The 27,220-nt window shown below is 42.9% G+C and overlaps 1 protein-coding gene across 2 annotated transcripts; it reads right to left on the reverse strand.

Moving 5' to 3' along the window:
* Positions 1–8,174: 8,174 nt before the first annotated feature.
* Positions 8,175–26,748, reverse strand: SERINC3 (serine incorporator 3). 2 transcript variants are annotated; one of them, XM_068986661.1, is made up of 11 exons: positions 26,636–26,748; positions 20,001–20,162; positions 19,246–19,436; positions 17,594–17,673; positions 16,803–16,940; positions 16,507–16,676; positions 15,629–15,719; positions 13,520–13,700; positions 11,644–11,871; positions 10,912–10,930; positions 8,175–10,768 (listed from the first exon to the last, which is right to left on the reverse strand). In XM_068986661.1, exons 1-11 carry the CDS (start codon positions 26,672–26,674, stop codon positions 10,649–10,651), a joined length of 1,419 nt encoding a protein of 472 aa, XP_068842762.1. In that variant the 5' UTR covers positions 26,675–26,748; the 3' UTR covers positions 8,175–10,648. The 2 variants fall into 2 exon arrangements, with proteins under 2 accessions (XP_068842762.1, XP_068842761.1); XM_068986660.1 differs by lacking the exon at positions 10,912–10,930 and having other exon boundaries at positions 8,175–10,787.
* Between the last annotated feature and the right edge of the window lie 472 nt (positions 26,749–27,220).

Here is a 27,220-nt window from a genome sequence, read left to right on the forward strand (position 1 = left end):
ATTGGCATTCTTAAAATTTGGCCTCTGGAAATAAGGGCAAGTTATTCTGGGACACCTGCACCCCAACCCACCTGAGTTTCTATCTCTCATGTTCTGCATTTTAGCACTTTAGACCCTTCCTGTCAAGAACTTAGCCTTAGCCCAAGCATCAAATTAGGTGGTTCATCTGATGGCTTTTGACCTATTCTTTCATTCATTCCATGCAAACTGTGGTGTTGAAAAGTGACAAGTACCACGCATTGTGTGTGTTACCCTTTCTGTGCACTTGTTAGAGCGCAGCAGGCAAACTGAATGACTCGGTTAGGACTAGAACAGTCCTCTGGCATGTAAAGGCCAATCAGTTGTTCATAAGCTATTTGTCTCTCTCTAGCACTTTTTAAAATGTCTGGAGAAGTTGTTGGTGGAAATGACTTACCTCATTCGTGCCAATTCTAGGAAGAACTGTTTTCACCATAGAAACTAACCTTGGATGCTCTAAGAACCTGGCTGGGTGGGAGGTGTCAAAATACACACCCCGGCTGCCTCTAGTCCCGTCTAGACAGTGCCATGACAATGATGGTGTGACCACCATTGCTGGAAAGGTCTAAATGGGACAAGTGGGATGGCTGTAGTAATGAGTTCAGAACCCAACTGCCTGGGAGAACTGGTCACAGGTTTTCTTAGGTCCCAAAGAGGACAAAGATTAAAAAACAAACAACAAACAAAAACACAATTAAAAAACAAACAGCCCCACCAAATTTCCAAGGCTTAAACTGTGCACTGCATTCCTGGCCAGTTGCCTTTGTCCATGTGTCTTAACGTGGGGACAGCCAAGCTCATCTCCAGAAATTTCTCAAAGACTAGGAAGGGTGCTACCCATTTCCCAGACCTTCCCAGTTAGATCAAGGAGCTGTTTCGTTCAGCTTCCGAAAGGAGTCAAAGCCAAGGGTTGTCTACCTTCTGGAGCTGCTGGAGCTGCTGTGTTTTATGTTGGCTCCAGGGAGAGCAAGTGGTTTTGGCACTTCAGGTTTGGTCCGGGCTGCGAAAGCAGGACCTCCCTGGGTGAAAAACGTGGGGGTCTCTGCCTGGCTTCTCTTTACAGCTGCCTTGGCAGGGCAGGGGAATGACCACAGGGGCACCCTGGGAGTTTCACTCAGCACTGGGGGGACAGTGATGGAGCAAGTAACTGAACACCAGGAGAACTGAGTGTTTTACTTAAGGGAAAAGTTCTGACTCATTTCAGACACCTGAAAAGGAACGTTTCCTGCAATTCAGGGCTATGTGCTGTAGGCAAGGGAAAGAAACAGTAAACCAGGAGACCCAAGTTCCAGCTTTACTTTGCCACATGGCCTTGGTCAGTTGCTGAACATCCCTGAATCGTCCTATGATGAAGGGGCTCTACACTTAAGAGCCCTGAACCCTCTGTTCCTGGCATCGGAGGATTTGTTCTCCCCCGCCCACCCCACCCCCGCCATCTGAATGACTCTTTAGGCAGTTTAGGTCTGAATGAACTGACATCTAATGCTTCCAAATGAGTCTGTAAGCTTGGGTAATAGGGTGGGGGAGTTATTCCTTCTCTTTTATACAGAATTCTGGAAAATTGTGCTTCTTCCTGGAATTCTGTTCTTTCATGGCCAGAGGCTGGGAGTAATCTACAGAAGTAGCCAAAAGTGCAACAACCCTGGCTTCCCCTCTTGAGTTTCCGATTTCCTGTTGGCCAAGGTGGCCTCAGCTCCCTAGTACTTCATCCTGCTTTCACAAGGAGCAGCCTGTCCTTCAGTCAGTTCAGTCGCTCAGTCGTGTCCAACTCTTTGTTACTCCATGAACCATAGCACGCCAGGCTTCCCTGTCCTTCACCAACTCCCAGAGCTTGCTCAAACTCATGTCCATTGCATCAGTGATGCCATCCAACCATCTCATCCTCTGTCATCCCCTTCTCCTCCTGCCTTCAATCTTTCCCAGCATTGGGGTCTTTTCCAAGGAGTCAGTTCTTCGCATCAGGTGGCCAAAGTATTGGAGTTTCAACTTCAGCATCGGTCCTTCCAATGAATATTCAGGACTGATCTCCTTTATGATTGGCTGGTTTGATCTCCTTGCAGTCCAAGGGACTCTCAAGAATCTTCTCCAACACCACCAAAACAAAAGCATCAATTCTTCGGCGTGCAGCTTTCTTTATAGTCTAACTCTCACATCCATACATATGGAAAACTATAGCTTTGGCTAGACGGACCTTTGTTGGCAGAGTAATGTCTCTTGCTTTTTAATATGCTGTCTAGGTTGGTCATAGCTTTTCTTCCAAGGAGCAAGCGTCTTTTAATTTCATGGCTGCAGTCACCATCTGCAGTGATTTTGGAGCCCAGATAAAGTCTCACTGTTTCCATTGTTTCCCCATCTGTTTGCCATGAAGTGATGGGACCAGATGCCATGATCTTAATTTTTTGAATGCTGAGTTTTAAGCCAACTTTTTCACTTTCTTCTTTCACTTTCATCAAGAGGCTCTTTAGTTCTTTTTCGCTTTCTGCCATAAGGGTGGTGTCATCTGCATATCTGAGGCTATTGCTATTTCTCCCGGCAGTCTTGATTCCAGCTTCTTTTTCCTCCAGCCCAGCGTTTCTCATGATGTACTCTGCATGTAAGTTAAATAAGCAGGGTGACAATATACAGCCTTGATGTACTTCTTCCCCGATTTGGAACTAGTCTGTTGTTCCATGTCCAGTTCTAACTGTTGCTTCTTGACCTACATACAGATTTCTCAGGAGGCAGGTAAGGTGGTCTGTTATTCCCATCTCTTCAATTTTCCACAGTTTCTTGTGGGTCACACAGTCAAAGGCTTTGGCATCGTTCTCTTGCTTTTTCGATGATCCAGCGGATGTTGGCAATTTGATCTCGGGTTCCTCTGCCTTTTCTAAATCCAGCTTGAACATGTGGAAGTTCATGGTTCACATACTTTGAAGCCTGGCTTGGAGAATTTTGAGCATTACTTTGCTAACGTGTGAGATGAGTTCAATTGTGTGGTAGTTTAAACCTTCTTTGGCATTGCCTTTCTTTGGGATTGGAATGAAAACTGACCTTTTCCAGTCCTGTGGCCACTGCTGGGTTTTCCAAATTTGCTGGCATATTCAGTGCAGCACTTTCACAGCATCATCTTTCAGGACCTGAAATAGCTCAACTGGAATTCCATCACCTCTACTAGCTTTGTTCATAGTGATGCTTCCTAAGGCCCATTTGACTTCACATTCCAGGATGTCTGGCTCTAGGTGAGTGATCACACCATTGTGGTTATCTGGCTCATGAAGATCTTTTTTGTACAGTTCTGTGTATTCTTGCCACCTCTTCTTAATATCTTCTGCTTCTGTTAGGTCCATACCAATTCTGTCCTTTATTGTGCCCATCTTTGCATGAAGTGTTCCCTTGGTATCTCTAATTTTCTTGAAGAGATCTCTAGTCTTTCCCATTCTATTGTTTTCCCCTATTTCTTTGCCTTGATCACTAAGGAAGGCTTTCTTAGCTCTCCTTGCTGTTGTTTGGAACTCTGCATTCAAATGGGTGTATCTTTGCTTTTCTCCTTTGCCTTTAGCATCTCTTTTCTCAGCTATTTGTAAGGCCTCCTCAGACAGCTGTTTTGCCTTTTTGCATTTATTTTTCTTGGGGATGGTCTTGATCACTGCCTCCTGTACAATGTCATGAACCTGACATTGCTCAATGTCGTGAGCCTGTCCTTAAGAGCTTTACAAACACTTCAGTTCACAAGATACTACATTTTTGCCAGAAAGAGAGTCAGGGTAATAAGAGATATTTTCCCTGAATTCCTGTGAGATGTTGAGCCTTTCAGAAATCTCCGTGGGTAGGCAGTTACTTTAAATGCCATCTGATTCTCAGATCAGTTATGGGGTCGCTTTTTCATTTGGGTAGCCAAAAGCTATGGTACTGTTGTGGCATTATCATAATACCTCATTTTAAGGTTTTCCTTTGAAACCACTTCTTTCATTTAGGAAGTAAAATGTCCGCTAAGCTAATGATGTGTGGCTGTCCTGTGGCATGAGAGGCGTGGAGATCGCAAACAGAAAACATGGCAACTAAAGAGGAAAGATGTCTAGTCCCACTGGACATCTGAAAAGCCACACTTTCCATTGAGGTCTGTGAGTTTTGTAAATCTCGAATAAATTCCCTTCTGCTCTCCTGACGCAGAAATGGCTTGAAATACAAGTAATATATAATGTCAGAGTCAGGTATTCTTCCTTCATAGTGCTTGCTCCATGCGAAGGCCCAGGGTGATTTGTGAATAGCCTTGCTAGTGACTGTTCTGCTCTTTGCCAATTAGCCACTTGTCCTTTCATCTCACTGGGCACCATGTTTAGTTGGGCAGTTAAGTAGCTGCCATCCACTGAGATTCCTATGGATATGCCTTGACCTCTTGGCATATCAGGTGGAAACTTGTTACAATACTTGAAAGTTCTCTGGGGCCAAGGGCCTCTGACACTGACTCTGAAGGGGTTGGAGATGGACTAATTGTGACCAGATCGGGGCATCATTTCAGCCACTGGTTGCCTTCCTCGCTTCAAACTGAAATTCAGTTTGGCTTCAAGTATAGGGACACGTGGTGGTGGAGTCATCTACTTCAGTGTTTGTTTTGACCAAAAGTTTATTTTTCTAGTGCATTTTCTAAGTCAAAATGGTGAAAACATGTAATTTTAGTATGCATGACTGGGTCTTAAATAATAAAAAATCTCTGTAAGGCTGAATGTGTGTGGAGTTCTTTTGTGACTATGGCAGTTTGGGTAAAGATTCTAAGTGTTTTATTTTTCATGGCCAGGGCTTCCAGCTAGTGAAGAATCCACATGCAATGTGGGAGACCTGGGTTCGGTCCCTGGGTCAGGAAGATCCCCTGGAGAAGGGAAAGACTACCCACTCCAGTGTTCTAGCCTGGAGAACTCCATGGGCTGAATAGTCCATGGCGTCACAAAGAGTTAAGACACAACTGAGTGCCTTTCACTCCCTCACAGTGACCTGGGGAGAGCCTCTCACCTGCTGAGGCTGGAAGCGGGCGCTGTGGCAGCACGTGCATTTTCAAGGCAGCAGGCCAGCTGCCTCTGAAGATCAGGTGTGGTGAGAGGACACCAGTGTGAAGAAAGAAGTGGAGCGAGATGTCCACAGTGATACAGAGGGCCACTCGCGAGTACTTCCCAGACTGGCCTTGAACCCTGATAGCTAACAGTCCCTGAGTGCTCTTGTGGGCTGTGCATCCATCTTGTTGAGCACTTCATGTACAAAATGTCATTTAATCTTCAAGCACCCTTAATGAAATAGTATTATTGTCCCTGGGGGAGAAGTAAGGTACAGAAAAGCAGCTTGTCCAAGGACACACAGCTCTTAACTGTTAAGCAGCACTGGGATTCAAGGCCAGGCACTCTGACTGGAGCCCACAATCTCCTCCTGATGGCTGGAGTCAGCCCCCAGACAGACCATAGGAAGAAGGGAGGTATTTATAGAGTCAGAAAGCGTCAGTGTAAAAAGTGGCTTGTTTTCTGGCTTCCTGGAGAATAGAAAGCAGAAGTTCCTAGTTTTTTGAGACCCAGATTGTAATTGAACACTTCATTCTGGAAGCACCTACAAGTAAACGCAAACTCCTTGAGGGTGACTTGGGTGTGGCCTGCTCAGCTCTGGTCGCCTGCTGCTTAGCTGTTTCTGACCTCATGGCTGTATCTCTGCCCTCTGTTCATCTCTCTGGTCCCTGTCTGTGGCGGGTCTGGTTTGTTGGTGATGGGCCAGTTGAGAAACCCTCAGAATATCCATGTTATTGCTGGCTTTGATGATGCAACAGTAAGTACTTGACATTGCAACATACCACCTCTTCAGGTCAGCATTCTCAAAGGAACTCTGTTTCTCATGTCTGGAAAGACAGAGTTCATGGATCCAATTCTTTTTACCGCCATAACAGTGTTAAAAGGATCAACTTAGGTACTTTAGGAGTTTTTTCTGTGAGTCAGCTCTTTCTGGTTTCTCTTCTAAAATACCCCTTAGTTTTCTCCAGTGACCATGCCTCACAGTACTTGTTCAGCACTTCTATACAATAAATGGCACCAAATGTTTCATGTTATCGCATTTAAAGCTGCTGAGTATGGATGGGGAACTCCCTTGTGGTCCAGTGGCTAAGACTCTGCACTCCCAACGCAGGGGGCCTGAGGTTCAATCCCTGGTCAGGGAACTAGATCCTACATGCTGCAACTAAGAGTTCACATGCTACAACTAAGACCCGGCCCAGCCAAATTAATACAAAAAAAAATTATATTATATATATATACTTTTAAAAGCTGGTAATAAATTCCTTTAAGGGCACTACTTTTATGGAAGAAAAGAGAAACTTTAACCAAATGTTTGCTCTCTTATCTGATAAGGTACCAACCCTCTTGGAATACACTGACCCAGTAGGACAGCAGTTACTGCCTTCAAGGAGCTACTAATTTTCCTTCATTAGTAATGGGTAGAGAGTCAGCTGGCCTGGCCCCCCTACATGAAGCAGTCTCTATAGTTTATCTCCTACATCCTTACGGGCCAAGGGAGACTGGGATCTAAATCAGCCCTGGATTTGTTTCTCTGCTTTGCTTCTTACTAAAGTGTCTGTGGGCAAGACACTAGCCTCTCTACACCTCAGTGTGATCTACAAAAGGGGAGAATCATCACCACTTTACAGAGCTGTGGATAATATCCGTTCCTTCCTTGGGACATGTTGCTATTTGGGGGCAGCTCTCATTTTTCTTCACCTGAGGATGCAGGCACCATGTGACTGAAGTCACCCCACGGTAGTGAGGAGACTACTGAGCAGGTGACCCGATTTGGGCAGTAACAGGATGGAGAGACCGACATGAAGTGTAGAGAGATGAACAGTAGCTCCCATTAATAAGCACGAGCCTGGCATCAGCCATCCATCCACGGAGATCAAATACGTGCCTCATAGTACTGAACAGTCACTTTAGCCTCAATATCTAAAAAGAAAAATATCATCAATCAGGGACTGGAATGAACACAAAAGTTGTCGGGTTTAAATTAGGTCTGAGTTATGGTTTGGTCCAGAACATCAAAAGCACAGAAAACCAGGTCCACAGCCATTCTTTGGGAGTATCCTTGATTATCAAGAGTTTTATTTCCCATCCAACAGAATGCCTAGCAAGAGCAACCCAGAAAGGGAAATCCGAGAAGGGCCGACAAGCTTTCTCCCAGCTCTAACCATGCAGAAGTGGCAGCCACACTGTTGCCTTTAATGAATTCCTAGGGCACACAGCTGACCTCGGAGCCAGGGCCCCCAATCAGCAACAGTGCAGGACAGACAGGCCTGCTTCATGGCGATGAGACACCAGGGGACTCTTCTAAAATGGGATGACACCATAGGTCTGAGGATTCAAAATACCCTCTTGCTTTACAGAGGAATCCTGAGCTTACCTAAAATACTGATTTTTTTAAATGCATGTGTATGATTCAGCACTCAACATGTATAATTCACTTGAGTCTTGAGTACACCAGCCTAGACAGCATATTAAAAAGCAGAGACATTACTTTGCCAACAAAGGTCCATCTAGTCAAGGCTATGGTTTTTCCAGTGGTCATGTATGGATGTGAGAGTTGGACTATAAAGAAAGCTGAGTGCTGAAGAATTGGTGCTTTTGAACTGGTGTTGGAGAAGACTGTTGAGAGTTCCTTGGATTGCAAGGAGATCCAACCAGTCCATCTTAAAGGAGATCAGTCCTGGGTGTCCATTGGAAGGACTGATGTTGAAGCTGAAACTCCAACACTCTGACCACTTGATATGAAGACCTGACTCACTGGAAAAGACCCGATGCTGGGAGGGATTGTGGGCAGGAGGAGAAGGGGACGACAGAGGATGAGATGGCTGGATGGCATCACTGACTCGATGGACACGGGTCTGGGTGAACTCCAGGAGTTGGTGATGGACAGGGAGGCCTGGCGTGCTGTGGTTCATGGGGTTGCAAAGAGTCGGACACAACTGAACGACTGAACTGAGCTGAACTTGAGTACACTACTGGCTGTCCCAGCAACAGGCCAGTTTTAACTTGATTTTATAACCAAGCAAAGTAGGGACACTGCCCCTTCGGTTTTAAAAGCGAATTTGTTATTTCAAATTAATATCGAAGTTATCATCATGAGAAAAAAATAAAAACTTTATTGGACTCTGTTACACTTATTTTACAGTTTAGTATTGCTTTTAAGTGACATAAGGTGGGGGAGGGGTGGTACACGGTGATGTTTTTAAAGTTCAGGACCTTTAAAGGTCTTAATCTGGCTGGCCCTTCTTTAAGGAAAATGGGGTGACTTGCCTTACACCAGCAGAGTAAGGGGCTATACCTTCCCTAACTGTCCCCCACATCCCTGGCAATTTTCTCTCTGAGCCAGGGCATAAAGTACTGGTTTAAATGGTAGCAGTTCCAACAGTTCCTATCAAGCCCTGCTTCTTGACCCCGCACCTACAGCTCAGCTGAGACTGTCCCCTCTAGGCCCTGTCTAATTCTCTAAGAACCCTCAGATCTCACCTCCATTAGATTACGGCTGAATATCTCTGACCTCTGACTATTGACCAGTCTCATTTTAGCCCATGTGGCGATGAGCAGCTACCACCAGCGTGCTTACAATGGTTAAGCACTTTGCAAAGTAATTTTACTCTCTAAATGCTCTTCTGTACCAAGATAAGCTTTCAAACAAAGGAAACACTGAGGCTCAGATGGCTTGTCATTTGCCTAAGGTTGTGAAGCATAGTATGTACTCAGTAAATATTTACTGACCAGCCTGACAGAAAATAACAAAGCATGCTTCCAAACCCGAACAGCCATCTTCAGAGCCCACCTCCATCTTTCTTCTAGCGCAGGTTGTTCCTCCGCTTCTGGTTTTTCTCACCATATAAACAGAACCACCTGACATTTCAGGCGGCTAAACTAGCATCACTCAGGAATCAACCTCTCTCCCGCAGCTAATCAACTGCCAAGTTAAAACGTTTAATTACTGAGGAACTCTCAGCTGTCAATTTCCATTCTCACTTGCCTTCTCTGCTTCAGATCTCATAAGGACTGCCCCGGTCTCCTTCTCTAGATCCCATCTCCGTACATCAGCCGCAGTGACTGACGAGACCATCTGCCCATGGCACTCTATGTTCCCTGCTGCCCCTGCACAAGGTCCAAACTCTTCAGTGTGGTTTACAAAGCCCTTCGTGGCCTGGTCCCAGACCACTTCTCCCCATTAAAGCTCCACTGAACACAATGTATCTGTTTTTTAAATCTCCCTACCCTTCACATGCAGTCTATCCTTCAGCGATGCCACTCCACTCCCCTATTCCTCTCATTCGTGAACTCCTAACGTTTCTTGGCTTAGACATCACTTTTCTCAGGAAGCCTACCATGACACTCCCCACCCGGCACCTCTCCTGTGAGTTCTCTGCCATTCCTGAATCACAGCACTAACTGCAACACCCTCTTTGAAACTCTAAGTCCAGGCCGGCAGAGCCGGCGCCTGTCACGTTTGCAGCTGTATCCCAGGCCTGACGGGGCCGGTGCAGAACATGCAGTACGCCGTCGCCGAGCACGCAGACTGCTCTATCCTACTTCCCTCTGTGCCACCTCTCCCAAAGAAGCTTCCAGAGAACGCAAGCCTTATCTCTCATCTACCCAAGTCTTGCCCAGGAAAGACATTTAGTAGAATTTCTGAACGAGTTCAAGACTTCACTCACTGGTCAGACCTTAAATTTTAGAAGGAACAGGAGAGCATTCTGGAAGATGCTTTATAAATCTTACTGCCCAAAAAAGTCTAAAAAAATGAAAAACCTAAAATGCTGCTAACTCATCAAAGCTGTTAAAGAAAGGACCTTAAAAAGTGTAAGTCTTTCTATTTTAATCAAATACCTTTATAGTGCAAATATATTCACATGCATTTATAGTTTTACATACTTGTAACAAGATAATGACATAGACTAAAGCTGCACCAGTTTTTCAAGTGAATCTTCAGCTTAACCAAACATACAAAGCATTTGTTGAAATTAACATTTCTAGCAAAGCCACAGGCTTGAATCAAGCAGCATCAATGCTGTAGTATAAAAAATAAAAAGGAAATAAAAAAACCTCAAGACATAGAAGCAGCAGCCATACCAACAACCCCTCTTCTGGGGCAAGACCTGCACACAGACTCCTTTCCCCAAGCACTGAGTTTAAGGACTGAACAGAGGGCCTGTATCACACAGTAAAGACTTTCACAGAAGAAAACTGTCAATATAAATGATTATAATTATTTTGTTCTTTAAAGATACTGCAATAGAAATATATTAACGACAACCTCAAATATCCAACATTTTTGTCTTACATTTTAAATCAAAGTTGTAGGAACCTACAAGTCTTAATAAAGAACTCTCTTCACAGCACAGCTGTAGTTCACTTGAAGACACAATCTGTTCCTTTTGCTCTCTATCCTTACAAATAAACATAATAGAGATATAAATGAAAGGTTCTGATCCTGCGTCAAGCATTATTCCATCTTGCCCTCCGATATAAACCTGGATATAGTCTTATTTGCAAAGCATTTGCTTAATATATTAGTTGAAGCGAAAGTAAACAGTAAGGGAGCTTTCAGCAAAGGAGACCTTTAGGAATTTCAGTGGTGTCCTTGGCACTCAGCTTCAGCTGAAGTCTCGATTGGTGAGGACAAGCGGAGCCACAAGGGTCCAGACGTAGAGGAGGAGGCAGAACCAGCTGGAACTGATCTTGACCCACACAGCTGGCCACTTGCTAGTCATGCTCTGGAAGTTTGCATCAGGGCTGAGAAAACGCCAGAGAGTTAGGTGGTTGCTGTTGTTTAGTCACTAAGTCCGACACTTTTGCAACCCCAGGGACTACAGCCTACCAGGCTCTTCTGTCCATGAGATTTCCCAGGCAAGAATACTCGAGTGGGTTGCCATGCCCTTCTCCAGGGGACCTTCCCAACCCAGGAATCGAACCCACATCTCCTGCTTGGCTGGCAGATTCTCTGAGCCACCCGGGAAGCCCCTGAGAGTTAAGTAAAGGAGCCTGATTTCAGCATATAGCGGCCCCTCAGCAAAAGCTAAGAAAGTCTCCACTGAAACTCGCCTGACACTCAACTACTCTGTAGTCAGTTACCAGAAGGGACTTGAGAAAGTTGCTATTTTTTCGTTTTTATGAGCAGGGGGCTCTGCCACTCAAACAGCTTTTATCTTTTAGCCTGCATGAAGAACTCTTCCTTGCAAAACGTTCTTCAAGAACATCTGGCTATTCTACATACTGGTTAAATTCAAGACTGAAATGAATTTACTGAATCTTCCCTGCTTTACCAGATGTTTCCTTTGATCATAATACTCTACATGGCCATCTCTAGACAAAGAAAACTCAGGGAACAAAGACAAGTCAGATCACTTTATGTCATGATTTTCTCTCTTGAGTTACTCAAGTTTGGAAGGGCTTCCCATAATTTTCACTGTAGGCATTCCAACCGGATTTTAAATGCAAGAGGAGAAAAAAAATTCAGAAGTATTTCAGAAAAACGTGAGCACTGAACACACTTTCATTATATGGGTAAAAGAAGGGGATTCTGAGGTCAGGAGCTCTTACAGGCAACCCCAGGGGGCTAAGTGGGCTTCCTCAGTTCTCTGCCTCCTACCTGTACCAGTTGGTCAAGGTCATCATGATGTACAGGGAGGCCGAGCAGAGCATGAGGTGGAACATGGAGTAGTTGTACTGCACCCCCTCTCGCTCGTTGTCCACTGCCCGCCGAGGCCGTCCGTCTTCCTCATCGCTGGCACCATTGGCAGCCGTATCACGGAGGATCACGCTGTCACTTCCTGACAGCGTCAGCTTACTTACTTGGCTATTGCTGGAATTGCAGATGCTGCAAAGTGATCCCAGGAAGGTAAATCAGAAGGGGGCCATGAAGATGAAGTGCTGTCACAGGCCTGTACACGTGAAGGTTATTTCTAAACTGCTCCTGCTGTGGGGACTGAAGGGCTTCTGAAGGGTTTGCTTAAAGTTCTGATCCTAACAGTTACAATTTGGTGCTTTAACTGCCTGGAGGGGTTTCCCAGAATACACTATGCTTACGGTGTCTGCTCCCAGGATTTCAGAAGTATCTCTCCTTTGCTCAGAATGCAATGCCCGCCTTCGCCCAGCTAACTCACTCACTCTTTAACTCTCTAATCATACCGTGTCCTCTAGGAAGTCTTCTCTGACGTCACCCCATCACCAGGCTGGATTAAACTGCCCTAGCTCCTTATTCTTCTGCTGTATCACTTAACCACTCCTGTCTTCCTTGCTATTCACAAGGAATGACCTTCCGGCAATGACCTTAGTCATCTATGCATTTCTAATATACAGCAGATGCTCACTAAAAGTTTGTTAAATGATTGAATTTAAAAGTACATACAAATAAAGGACAAATTCCACATGAATATCTCAACAGACATTAAGAAAAAATTCTTTTTGCAAAAATCTGATACTTTTTAATGATAAAAACTCAAACTAGAAATAGAAAACTTCCTCAAATTGATAAAGGGCCTCTATGAAAAAGCTGTATTTAATAGTGAAAGATTAAAAGCTTCCCTCTTAAGATCAAGAATCAAAGGAAATAAACAAAAATAGTCACAGAGAGCACGAAACAAATGAACATAGCTATAAGCCAATAAAACTTTATGTAGAGAAATAGGAAGTCAGCCCAAGCCAAAATATGGCTGCCAACCCATATTTTAAGCAATAATTAAAAAAAAAGAAAAAAGGAAAAAAAAGGGTAAAACTACACATTATGTGTGCAAAGCTGTCCAAATTATGACAAATTCATATGTATTTCAGAATAGTATACTATTATACTATTATATAGTATGTTCTCTATTTTTAAATTATATATCAAGTGATATAAAATTACGTAACTATTTATAAAAATATACATAATAATATAGATACAAATAGATTAATAGATAGTAAGCATAAGCAAAAGAAAAAAGTCTGAAATAATATGTGCCAAAATTTAACCACAGAAAAGGTGAATTTAGAGGGAGGACAATTTCATTTCCTACTTTAAACTGCCCTCACTTACACTGTTAGTTTATATAAATATATCCTGGCCTATTTGTATTATTTCACATTTTAAAATTATTAAAGTATCACACACTATTAGATAGACAATATCAATCAATAAAAATGGGTGAGAGAATGAGTACAAACTGCTAACGTAGATTATATCTGAGGTTTTGGATTAAATACCAACTTGAGCATTTTGTGCATGAGATTATGCTAGTTCCGTATATTTTTTACAATGATCATAAAATAAACAACACCCTAAAAAAAAGAGATAACCCAACCAAATTTCAGAGCCACTATTCTAGCTAATCTAGAGTCAGGTCAGGTAAGGGCTTTATCTTCCTATACAAAGGAGAACATATCTCTTAGTAAGGCTGGGGGGAATTATTTCACAAGAGGATTTATTGAACTTATAGAAATATACACTTTAGGGTTAACTGAGGCAAGTCAAGGACTTTTTAACTTACCTAGAATAGGAAAGGGAGAGAACAAAGACTAACAGCCCAGTGAAATTCTCCTTATTCAGAGAAGGCCCGCTCTCTGACGGCACAGCAGGGGTAGGGGCTGGAGCAGTTGTATTCGCAGGGGCCAAGGTGGATGAGGCCATGTGCGTGATGATGCTCAACAGGCCAGGGTTGCAGGAACGATCTGACAATGAGAAACTGCTTTTTGTCTTTAGGGATAACTCATCGGGGTCCAAAAGGATTTGAGGGGTGTGTTTACGCATCACTCAGTCATGGTAACAAAACACAATTTCAAACATGAGAATGTTATACTTCAAAGAACCTGCAACTGGGCAGTAAGTAACACATCTGTGTTGCAATCAAAGACTTGGTTTTCGATAGAGAGTAAAGAAAACTACAGCAACAGAGTATTTGTCCAATTTTATAAATGTCAATCTTAATTTAACTGGTTTTGAAGTTTAACTAGCAAGTCTTTGGGGCTCTACAGTTGTGTGCTTAAAGTATAAGGAGTTTACACAGACTTAGAGAAGGAACTTAGAGTTACCAGGGGGAAGGGTGGTGGGGAGGTTGGGATGGACCTGTATACACTGCTATGTTTAAAATGGATAACTAACAAGGACCTACTCTGCTCAATATTACGTAACAGCCTAAATGGGAAAATGTACAACTAAATCACTTTGCTGTACACCTGAAACTATCGCCACATTGTTCATCAAATATAATCCAATATAAAACAAAAAGTTTAAAAAAGATAAATTTGTTTGCAAAATAAGGTAGATTCAAAAAATTGGCCTGGTTATTTAAAAAAAAAAAAAGGCACAAGGAGTTTATCCCTATTCCTGTCTCTGCACAGTTATATAGGAATACAATAAAAATAAGCTGAGTCATCATTGGATGGTCTGCAGTAATGGTTTTCCTTGAAAACCAGTCCACAGTTCAGTTCAGTTCAGTTGCTCAGTCGTGTCCAACTCTTTGCGACCCCATGAATCGCAGCACGCCAGGCCTCCCTGTCCATCACCATCTCCTGGAGTTCACTCAGATTCACGTTCATCGAGTCAGTGATGCCATCCAGCCATCTCATCCTCTGTCGTCCCCTTATCCTCCTGCCCCCAATCCTCCCCAGCATCAGAGTCTTTTCCAATGAGTCAACTCTTCGCATGAGGTGGCCAAAGTACTGGAGTTTCAGCTTTAGCATCATTCCTTCCAAAGAAATCCCAGGAATGATCTCCTTCAGAATGGACTGGTTGGATCTCCTTGCAGTCCAAGGGACTCTCAAGAGTCTTCTCCAACACCACAGTTCAAAAGCCTCAATTCTTTGGCGCTCAGCCTTCTTCACAGTCCAACTCTCACATCCATACGTGACCACAGGAAAAACCATAGCCTTGACTAGACGGACCTTAGTCAGCAAAGTATTGTCTCTGCTTTTGAATATACTATCTAGGTTGGTCATAACTTTCCTTCCAAGGAGTAAGCGTCTTTTAATTTCATGGCTGCAGTCACCATCTGCAGTGATTTTGGAGCCCCCAAAAATAAAGTCTGACACTGTTTCCACTGCTTCCCCATCTACATACTATATTGAGAAACAATCCCATAAGACCTACAAAAGGAGATTTCCTGCAGCTATTTCTTCTGAAGCCTGTACCACCAACATAAAATTCAATTAACGTAATTCTACAAAGGGCCAAAACAATGTTGCCTTGTTCAGCCCTTAACTAATCTGATTTAGTCCGGGTAAAAGCCTGGACATATAAAGGTCCTTCAGGTGGTCCTTTAGGCTTTCAGCTCTGAACAGCTAGGAGCAGACATGGAGAATAAAATTTGAGAGGTAAATACCAAAGGCATTGTACATTTAAGTGAAGTTTTTGTTTGTTCATTTGTTTGTCTGACATTTGCTCCAGCTCTAGTTCTGGCACCCACCAAAGGAGTTATTTCGTACTTTCTTTTACTCCTGGTGTGCATGGCACAGCTTGTGGGATCTTAAGTTTCCCAACCAGGGAAACTCAAGCCTACACCCACAACAGTGAAACCTGAGTCCTAACCGCTGCACTGCCAGAGAACTCCCATTTCTTACTTTCTTTCCATCAAATGCATGTGCTTTTAAAATTTGCTTACCAGGTTCATTGGACATGGCTGACCACGTGAGGTACATGGTGTAGAGGGTGATGAGAGAAGACTGCAGGAGGCCAGAACGAGGCTGGTGTTCCTATGGAATCGAAAAGAAAACAATAGGAACTGCAAGGGCTGAATTTCTAAAAACGTACTTCCTGGGACCCACTGAGCTGCTATTGAGAACCTTTTGATTCTGCTTGACAGATGAAAGATGACAAGTAACCTTTCAGTTTAAGTTAGCTTGAAAAATAACCAAGAAAGAGGAGGCATATACCACCTATTCTCAGGCATTTCATAACCCTGGAAATTCCTGTGTATCATACAAAGGCTTGGATTTACCACTAGTTCCCTGGTATAGTGAAATCAAAGCTAAGCCTTGCCCTTAACTAGCGAGGTAATTCATCAACTCTCTGGACCTTCAGTTTTCTCACGTTTAAAAGGAGAGGTGATGTTCTTTTCATATTTCGTATCTGAAGATCCATGAATTTTTAAAATATGGTATTTAAATGAGGAAACTCAGGAGCATGAGTTGTGTTTTAAATATTAAAATCATATTTTTCTAGTTTAATTCCCCTAAAATATCTCTGCTAAAGATTTCTAAGACTCATTCTTGTGATATAAACAATTTTATAAGGATAATAAATTCTCAAGTTACATAGTTTTTTCCCCTTAAATAATAGGGAAATTATTCATTTAATTATAATACTGACATTCAATGGCACATTTTATGATTAATTATGAAGACTTTATCATGCTACAGTAGAAAAACGTTTAAGTAGATAAACTTGGACATAAATTCATATAAAAGCTTACCTAGGTTTCAAGTTTAGCATTAATTAAAAATCTCTCATAGGAGGAAGAAGCAGAGATCATAACCATACCTGAATTTTTGGATGGATTGACAAAACAGAAATCACCACGCAAAGGATCAGATTAAAACTGATGAAGAACTTGTTTTCTGTGCAGCCATCTGGTTTGGTGTAGTATTTGTACAGCAACCCGGCAAAGATGATTGACAGGATATAAAACAAGCTTGTGATAGACAGTAAAGCTAGAAAATAGAAAATGAACATGAATGCTCACAGTTATAACAAACTTTTAAACTAACGAGGATCAATTTTCACCCAGTTTAACGTAGTATAATGCAGTGTGGCTCTCATAGGGGTTTGACACCTACCGGCATACCAGCATCTTGGATTCCCTTCTTCCATTCGATTTACCCATGATTCATTCCAAGAGTGAGCAAAGTCTACCAACAGCACCAGCTGGATGAGGATGAAGAAGAAAGCCCCTACCATGCCAATAACAAACCAGGCTACAAACCAAAAGCACAAAGTTATTCTTTACCACAGGAGCAACATATCAGAGTGTTACTGTCCAACACACTAAAAAGGTTTCAAGTAAGAAAAGGTAATAATAAGACACATTCTGTCTTGAGCAGTACAGCAAGATTCTCGCAATTCCAAACTCAAAGGCATTCTGTGACAAGTGTTCTGTTGGGTTTCAGACCTTTTAAAATCTATTCTAGCTTGTGCTAAGGAGAGCCCATGGTCTGACATTACAAATGGAAAAGATATAAGCCCTTTCCTTTACTCATAGGGATATAAATCACAGTGGAAATCCACAGATGCCATATGATGCCACAAAAAGGAAGCGGGTTAAAACGGGGATAGTGGAGTACATGGTTACAAGTCCTTATGTTGACAAGCCCGATTAACTTCATACTGCCAAGTGAGAAGGGAAACCTAAAATACTGGCAAACAATTAACATCTGGTTTCAGAATAGCTGAGAAGTGGGCTGAATGTCTCCTGGCTTTAATCAGTCAATTAATATCTTAATATTAGTATCAAGTCATAATAATTGAACACCATCTCATTTAATTACCAGTTCTGCAAAATCAGTAATGAATGCAGTCATCTATAGAGTTTGTGTACATTATAATTAGCCCCTGTTATAGTGAACCATACCTGTGTTGAAGTGGCCTCCAGGAATATAGAAAGATCCAACCATGATACCAACAATGGCAGCAATTTTGAAGAACCAAAATCTATTAAAATATAAAAGTACACTTATGAAATGCTAATTTTTCCCTTTCATTGAGAAAATAAACTTCTGAAATGTAAAAATAAAGCCTTACTAGCCACTTTCAACATGATTGGGCTTGTTTCTTCATCTGACATGAAGCTACTTCACTCAGTATTTCACACAATTTGAGGACAAATATTAGCAGAGACCCAATCATTCACGTTAATAAGAAAGAAACACATTACCTTAGAGTTTCCCTGCTTTAACAGCTCGTTAAAGAACTCCTCCATTTGTGGCCTTGCCTTCACAAGGCTTGTCTAAATTTTTTTAAATTTCATACCTTCTTACCTACAGCTTAGATAATATATCCCAAGACTCTTTAACCACCCCTGTAGATACCTGCCTCTGATGTATGGGTTGCTACAGCAACAGGGACTTAAGCTGTTTTTCAGAAACCGGGAGTTAGTTTTTGTCCAGTTCAAGCTCGTTAACACTGGTTGGGACTACTGACCCTACAACAGGGCCTGCACAGGGTGTTCAATGAATTCAGAGTGCCAAAAACTCCACCCCCTGATTATGCTAAGTATCCTGTTAAAGAAAGTGAAAGTGAAGTCGCTCAGTCGCTCTTTGTGACCCCATGGACACCAGGCTCCTCTGTCCATGGGATTTTCTAGCCAAGAATACTGGAGTGGGTTGCCATTTCAAGCTTGTAATTAAGATAAAGACCTGTGCAGAACACCGATTACAGCACCTGTTCCTTACCTTCCCATTCCCACAAGTAAGACTACCCTGCTTCTTTATCCCAGAAGTATCTATAGCCTCTGGCCTTCAGGGAGGTGGATCCAAGATGTGTCTTCCGGGCTCTGCTGCAAATCTCAGCCATCTCAGTTTGGCAAACTGCACATCAGGCAACTGGACATAAACCCCTTGCCCTCAATCACACAGCTCATCACAAGTCCAAACCTGGCTTTTAGTCAACCTTTAAACACTACTTTGCATGGCAGCGCGGAAAGCAAGCAGCTTTGGAGCTGAACAGATTGGAGTTTCAATCCCAGCGCCAACCCTCTCTAGCTGAGAGATCTCAGGCAATTTCTTTAACCTCTCTGAAATACGTGTAAAAGAGGAACTGGGGATCAGGAGTGGGAAGCGACAGAACATGTGAATCAGTGCCCCAAATATATTCACTATTTATCTTTCTGTATCCTGTCTAAACATATCAGGTACATGTTTATCTTTTAACAATAGAAAAAAAAATGTGTGTTTCTGTGTGTGAAGTGCCTAGTACAATGCTTGAACAGTTTCATAGGTGTGCAGAAAAATATAGGAACCTGACGCAAATATTTTTAGAAAATACTAAATAAATAAATAATACAAAAAAAAAAAAAAAAAGATTCTCATTGTCCACTCTACTTCCACTATACTGCAGGGCTCCAACTGAAAATGACCTTGACACAACTTCCCATGTATAATAGATGAGAAGTACATCTGGGCCACTGATTATATACTGCACTGCTTTCATCAAAATGGCAACATTAACCACTGAAGGCGAAGATACAACACTGTGACAAGTTAACAATAAATAATTCCTACCTACCCATTGTGTATGGCTGCTCTGGGATCTTTACTCGTTTTCACATTTAACATGAGCAGAGAAAAGGCAAAGAAGAAGATGGCCAAGGCAAAGTTGATTCGATACACAGCTTTATAACGAACCAGCACATCACAATCTTTATCCATAATATCAGTAATCCTGGTACTAAGTCCTTCATCACAGAATCCAGGTATCTGGAAAGAAAAAACATTTTAATGCTAAGGGAATATCCACATTTAAAGAGAGATTCAATCCCACCACAGAAAAGCCTGGATTTATAAAACCGGCCACTTCAACAACTGCAAGACCCTCCTGTGGGACTTTTCGCTTTGGCTTTCAATTCACTTACAATCTTGTCACTGAACAATATAAACAAGTTGCATTTTAAAAATAAAAGTCAAGTGCTCTCTTTTTGGCCCTTCTCTGCAAATAAAGGCTAGTCTAGATTAAAATATACTTTATTTAAAAGAGCTTTGAGGCCACTCTTTTAGTATCTTTTCGAAAGTTGTTAGACTAAAAGATGTTGCTTCTGATACTACCTTTACTTTGGGAAAAGATTAATACCTTCCTACTCTGTCTTGACTAGAACTGAAATGTACGATCCCAACCAATCCACTGAACTTGATTGAGTTTCACAACAGTGAACAAATAAATACTAATTACAACTAAAATTTTTGCAAAACATAAAATAATTAAAACCACTACATTAATAATGTTACTTGTTACTGTAATGTTAATGTAATGTTACTTCTACTTACCTTTTTCAGCTGAGTCTCCATCCCCTCGTGAAACATGATAAAACAGACAACGGTGCCCAGGAAGAGGATGAAAGCGTAGATGAGGCGAGTCAAGGTGGAATTCTTACTGTTGGGACAGCAACTGCAGAGCAAACACGACGCTCCGCCACAAAGGCACGGGACCTGCAATGGACAGAGCATCGCCGCGTGAGACGGCCTTCAGCGGTCCGTTCCCGGCATCCAGGACAGAGGCCAGGCACCCCAGGCTCCGAGAGCCTTCTCTGAGAGTCAGAGCTGGGAGCAAGTAGTTAAAAGCATGAGCTCTTGTTGGAGCCGCGTTAGGCATTACTGACAAAATAGAGGCACGGCCCTAAACCCCCTCCCTTTGTTCCGTAGGCACACACCCAGAATGAGGAGTTAGGCTTTGTGATTCTGACTTGTGTTTTCCTTTCCTCTGCTGAGTTGACTGAAGAGAATATTAAGGTGCTTACTGTTTTTGAGAGGAGCAAGAGAAGGCATAAAGCCTTCTGCAGCTGTGCTCAAAGAATAATTCATAAAGTTAATCACTGACATTTGTTCAAGGACTTTTACAAAAGAGTGTTCCAGGGTGAGCACAGAGGCCGCAGCTTGAGACCATGGGAGGGATTCCTATCTGAGGCCCATTTGTGAGAAAAATGTTTATGGCAAAGAAGTTTGCTGAATTTAGGGCTTAGGAATAATTAAAATAGTTAGAAGCTAAAGATTTAAGGATTTCTGTAATGTTAGCATATTCTACTATAGCTTATAGAAATTAGGGACTTTAGAGATATTATTAGCTAGAAGCCCTTTCTAAGAAATAGTGAACTTAGGATACTAGGGGCAAACAGGACTTAGAAAGATACGAAATAAACTGAGGAATGCGGTATGCAGCCCAGACGTTAGCATGAGTTACAGTGTACTCACAAGGACACATGAGAAGAACTAGATAAGAGAATCGCTGAGGAAGGAACTCCTTTTGAGGGGCAACAATGATTTTTGGAGAAAAATAAATCTGGGTCAATGGGAACTAAAAATATCAAACCTCTGACCTAATGCTTTTGTAAAAGTATAAAAGAGAATCATAAGCTTGAAATAAACAGGCAGTCCAAAGAAAGACTGAGAGGCTGCCTCAGTTTCTCTCTCGCCAACGCCGTCCATCCTGAGGGTATCCCTGGATCCTGCTGAGGCTGGACCCCAGCAAGCTCTGGAGTCAGTGTTATTTCCACCATTTTACCTCAGCAAGTTACAAAATGTAAGCTTATTTCTCCATGTGTAAAATAAACTCAGTAACAGAATCTTCCTCCTTCAGACACTGCTATATTAAATGAGCACTCAACACAGTACTTAAAACACAGTAAAGGCCCACTAAGTGTTGGTTATGTTCCCACAGACAGCATATTTTGTTTAAAAACAATATATCTTAATACTGAGAAAAACTGAAACCTAACTCCACCTGCTGATTTCTGAGAATCCTAGCTACCAAATCTAATATTACAGCATGAGGCAACATTACACAGAAACCCTTACAAATAACAGAAGCAAAAGACTTTTGGCTCCACTGAAGAGTAACCCAGAGACTCCGCAAAATTAAGCACAGAATTATCATATGACCCAGTAATTCCAACTCACACATACACCCAAAAGAACTGAAGCAAGTATTCAAACAAAATTTGGACATGAATGTTCCAAACAGCACCATCTACAACTGTTGAAAGGCAGAGACCACCTAAATGCCCATCAGCTGGTGAATGGATAAATAGCATATAGATAACCACAAAGGGCAGAATATTATCTAGCCATAAAAATGAAGTACTGATAGCTGGTACAACATGGGTGAACCTCGAAAGCATGATGCCAAGTGAAAGAAGCCAGACACAAAAGGTCACATACTGTGATTTCATTCATATGAAATACCCAAAACAGGTCGATCTGGAGACAGAAAGCAGAGGAGTGGTTTCCAGAGGCTGGAAGAGAGCTGACTGCTAAGTGGACACTGAGTTTCTCTTTGGGGTGGTGAGAATGTTCTGGAACCAGACATATGTTATGACAGCACAACATGTGAATGTACTAAATGACACAATTATACTCTTTAAAATAGTTAATCTTATGTTATGTGAACTTCCCCTCACTTGAAAAAAAGTCACCTGGATCTTTGGTCAGCTAAACTCTCCTAACAAGCATTCCAGACAAGAGGACATGCTTTGAGCCGTTCTTCTATATGCCTGATTAGGAAACCACTTGAATTGCTTTGACAGGTGACGTTATCAAGGCACATTACAAGGATAGGCTAATTCAGAATCATCAGCAGAAACAGCAGATGCAGACACTGGGGGATTCTGGTTTACAGTATGGCCCTAGTGATAATCTTTTATGAGATAATGTCAGCAGTATATAGCACCTAGCATAATTTCTTTCATAGCAGGGACTCCATATATCACGATAACCAGTAATATCCATAATCAAAACAGCCATGGGGAATTGACCACCCAGCCCCAGTCTTCAATTCTTAACTACAATCTGGGTCAAAAGACCATAACAGAAGTCTGTGTCTGGTCATAGATAGAGATATAGACATTTTACAGCTAAAAACAATGACACTAATTGCTTCCAGTTCATTTTGTCTGCACTCACATGCTTCTAAATCCTTTAGCTGTTTTTCCTCTAGCCAATTAAATTAATAACTGCCCACTATTTGCTATCAATTGAATTATGTCTTCCAAAATTCATACGTTTATGTCCTAATCCCCAGTGCCTCAGAATGTGACCTGATTTGGAAACAGGGTCAATACAGATATAACTCCGTAAAATGATGTCTTACTGGAGAAAAGTGGGCCCCTAATCAAACATGACTGGTGTCATACAAAGGAGAAATCTGAACACAGTTGAGCATCACAGACAGAACATCATGCAAAGATGAAGGCAGAAATCTATAAACCAAGGAACACCAAAGATTGCTGCCAAACCACTAGGAACTAGGGAAGAAGCCTGGAACAGAGTTCTGGGAACCAACCTGGCTGACACCTTAATCTCAGACTTCTAGCCTCCAAATGACGATCCAATCAATTTCTATTATTTAAGCCATTCACTTTGTGGTCTTTTGTTATCCAGCCCTGGCAAACCAGTACACCTACTTACTTGTTTATAACTGTCTGTACCTGGAGTGGGCAGGGGATGACCACCTAGCATTCTATCTTTTGCACCTTTACACAATAGGTACTCAAACTGCGGAACAAACGTATCTTACTATATGTTATGTCACTCCCCTATTTTCATGATCTGTGTGGAGGTTAGAAAAGAATTTCCAGACACGAGACAGAGTAAGAGAAGAGTTTACTGGAGTGGGAGTCTGGCTGTTAGCACAGAGGGCCAACCTCCTGACAGACCATGGAGAGCCACCTGTTAGAACAGCGGGCCGGTTCAAGGGAGAGCAGACCCCTTCGAGAGTTACTAGGAGACCTGGGTTTGATCCCTGGGTTGGGAAGATTCCCCTGGGGAAGGGAATGGTACCCACTCCAGTAATTTTGCCTGGAGAAGTCCATGCAGGGAGGAGCCTGGCAGGCTACAGTCCATGGGGTGGCAGAGAATCGGACACAACTGAACAACTAACACTATCACTTTTCACTTTTATAGCCTCAAGACCAAAAAAAACCCTGCTGGAAGGGTGGCATTAGGTGCTTGGTTAGGGTGCTAGAGAGTGAGTATTACGGTGAGTATTTGTACCTAATATGGGGTCAGGGAGCAGGCTGGTTTAGATCGGGGGGGGGGGGGGGGGTTCATGGCAACAGTTGCTATGGGGCTCAGACAGTTCCAGAGATGACCTTGGTGTGGAGCTCCGCATCTGTGACCTTGGTATAAGTCTCCACACCTATCTCCGTAAATAACTCTACTTGAGATAAACCGGAACCTGGGACCCTTTCCCCGAGTGCTTGCACCTGGACCAACCCTTGAGCAGCAGAATACAAAGAAACTGTAAGGGACTAAAAATAACTGCCTGCATGAACAATAAGATACAACAGGGCCATAAACCAACTGCTACTTCTGAGCCGCGGAGAGCAAAACAGCACAGGGTATTGTGCATGGTCCCTGCATGAAACAGCAGCAAGGTGGGGGAGGGGGGGCCGGGGGGGGGCAAGCAGACAGCTTCAGCCACATCTCTTACTCAACCCACTGATCCGTCCCTACCCACATCCCATTTAAGGAACCAGATCCTCCACCCCTTGGGAGCAAGCAAAGGCACCTGTTGCTTGTTTTTCCTTCCTTCTGCTTGCCTGAAATTCTTGTCTGGCCTCCTACTAATTTTTATTGATTAAAGAGTCCAAGGACCCAGGCATACTCTTCCTGTTGCCCGGGTCAAACACCTTGCAGTCATCCTTGATGCCTTCTTTTCCCAAAACTCTCATTCCATTTATCAGCACATCAGCTCGAACCTCAAAACGTATCCGGAATCTAGCTACTTTCATAGCATCCTCAGTTATCACACTGGTCCAGTCACCACTATCATCTCTCACCTGGATTAAATGCAATAGCTCCTATCTTGCTGCTACAGTAACCCATTCAGAACCCTTAGTATAAAAATTATTTTAAGATAAAAACATGTGAGATTCCAAAGACATAGGGGGAAAAATGCCCTCTCAGAGCATTTCTCATCTGACTGAATGTAGCAACTGCCATAAATTCTCTCTCCAAGGGAGTTTTATTGCCTTGAAGAAGAGAAAAAGACCTCTGCACTCACATAAACAAGTACTATCACACACTTTCTTATCTCCTGTTTGTTCTCCTCAAAACCCATTCCCCTTTCCTAAAGAAACCTCTTTGTTTTTCCCAGGGAAGTGCTTTCCTGCACCCCTCCACCCGTTAAGAAAGGCATATAATAAAATCCTATATTCTAACCGCTCTTTCAAGTTGTTCATCTCTGAAAACTCCTACATGTATGTGGGTTGCACAAGTACAAACTTTTTTTTCTTGCTAACTTGTCTTAGTTTAATTTGCAGGCCCGACCACTAATCCACAGAGAACAGAATAAAAGGTTTTCCTCCCCTAGCACTGCTTTACCCTTTCTTTTTCACCATCTATTCTCCACACAGCAACACGGTGTCAGTTCACATCATTCTTCTTTTCTCTAAGGGATCCCCATAATCAGGAAAGAGTAAAAGCCAAAGTCCTTAGGTTGATCACTGGGTATCTACATGACTTGGCTCCCTTTACCTTTCTTTTAATTCTCCTTCCCTTCACTCCATTCCCAGGTACACTGAATTACTTGCTGTTCCCATTGAACAAAAGAAATCAGTAAACTATAAAAGTGGTGTATAGGTAGAAATGTTTTGATGGCATCAGCTCAAATCTCGGCTTTATATCAAAGCCACCACGTGTTTCAGATTTCAAGTTACCATATTACTCCCTAGTTAATGACCTTCTTAACTATTTTTCCCTAAATCTTATTTTGTAAATGCTGCAATTTTGTAAATGTACTGTAAGTATTTGCAAAACACTTATTTTGTAAAACACTGTAAAAATCAACTGGCCAGGATTTTTTTTTTTTTACTGTGACAGAAAAAAGTACAGCAGAGGCCAAAGAATTATTTCATGAAACTTGTATCTAAACAGGTGTATTAAATAAACCATGTAAGATTTCTTATTTTGGGCAAGGTCAAAATACTGGAAAGCCACGAGGCCCTTAAGTGACCAATAGCTCTTTTGCTTTTTGTTCAACAATCTTAAAGGATGGAAAATATAGTCTGTCCCTAAGATAGGGAAGTGGAATGAGCTGAGATTGACTCCTTGGCCAATTAAGTCAGGAGGGGAATTAGGAAACAAGGAAATGATGTTAAGGAATCATGCCCCTCTGAAGTGAATGTATGAGTGAACTCAGCATATTCTCTTCCATAGATACCATAATTTTCCTTTTGCAAATATGACGTTTACAATTTACAAACTGATTCAACCCATATATACAAAGTGATTCAACCCATTTATTCACTTCATCCTCACAACAGCTCTGGAGGCGAGGAAAGCTGGGATGATGGTCCTCATCTTAAGGGAAGCCAGAAAGAAACGACTTGTACGAGGCCCCAAAATGTTCAGGCCATGACTTCCAATTCTGAATAATAATCCACAAGGCCTTCTTTCTCTTGAGCCAGAATCGCACCCAGGCCTTGGTTAAAAATCTCACCTCTGCCACAGACTCTGTAGCTTTGGCAAATCCTGTGCTATGGGATAAATATATTATCCACACACACCCCCTGCCCCCACCGCCCAAATAAATGACGGTGCTTGGAAATGAACCAGAGAGCCCCGGCCTAGGGAGCCCAGCCCCGGCCCCATCCCAGCTCCAGAGGAACCCAGAGCCGGAAGGCTGGCGGGGGCGGGGCGATCAGATTGTAAACAATGGAGACCTGGCCTCTTACGTTCCTCAGCAAACGCAGGAGGAGAACGGCCGCATCCGATCGCAGCGCCTCGCGGATTTCACCCTGGACCTCGCCGGGTTTGTATACCCTCTGCAGCCCAGGGCCGGCCCCCCAACCCCCTGGCCTCCGGGGCCCAGACCCGTTCGGGGCTCACGGCTTGGGGAGCCCTGTCGCACCACCCCGACCCCAGCCCCAAGCCATAAGACCAACAGAGACACTAGACCCCGAACTCACCCAGCTGGCGAGGGAGAAGACGCCCAGCACGGCCCCCATGGTGACGCGGGTGATGGAAGCGGCCGACACCCGAGTTCCGAGCACGGTGGTTAACTGCCGGCTGAGGCGTCTCCCCAGAAACGCGACGGTTTCTCGGACCGGAAACGTGCGGCCTGCGTCACCGCGTGGCCCCGCCCACCAGCCTTGGGGGTTCGGGGAGAAGGCGGGGCTCAACTGGTGAGGGTCCGTGCAGAAGAGGAGCTGGTTACGTTCCTTCCTTCGCCTCCTGTGTATTCCCTCGCAGCGGGCTCTGTCGAGATCTGGGGTACAAAAGTGCCCAAGAATGTATGACCAAGTTAAGAAGAGACTGACAAAGGACAGAAATACACTATGACATGTTGTGACTACTATGAAAAAGTAGTATGAGGGCATATTCTTTCAATAAAAGTTTATTTAATGCTTACTATGTAAGGAGAAGATAATTAGGGAGCAGTCCTGGAAGGACTTTATAGCTAACCTGAAGAATTTATCTTTAGTCTAAGAACGGAAGGATAATCCCGAATTAAGCAGAAAAGATGTGCACTGTTTTCTAAAATGTGGCATTTA

This window comes from Capricornis sumatraensis, chromosome 15 (genome assembly GCF_032405125.1).
Source record: "Capricornis sumatraensis isolate serow.1 chromosome 15, serow.2, whole genome shotgun sequence".
Taxonomy (NCBI): Eukaryota; Metazoa; Chordata; class Mammalia; order Artiodactyla; family Bovidae; genus Capricornis; species Capricornis sumatraensis.

Bases quoted from the DNA above. Each gene is read 5' to 3' on its own strand.
- SERINC3 (XM_068986660.1), bottom strand. From the start codon at position 26,674: ATGGGGGCCGTGCTGGGCGTCTTCTCCCTCGCCAGCTGG. The intron at 17,674-19,245 runs GTAGGTAGGAAT...ATATTTTAATAG, and splicing joins AGAGCAGCCATACACAATGG to ATTTTGGTTCTTCAAAATTG. The intron at 10,788-11,643 runs GTAGGAGGCAGA...GCGTTTTCTCAG, and splicing joins ACCTTGACCAACTGGTACAG to CCCTGATGCAAACTTCCAGA.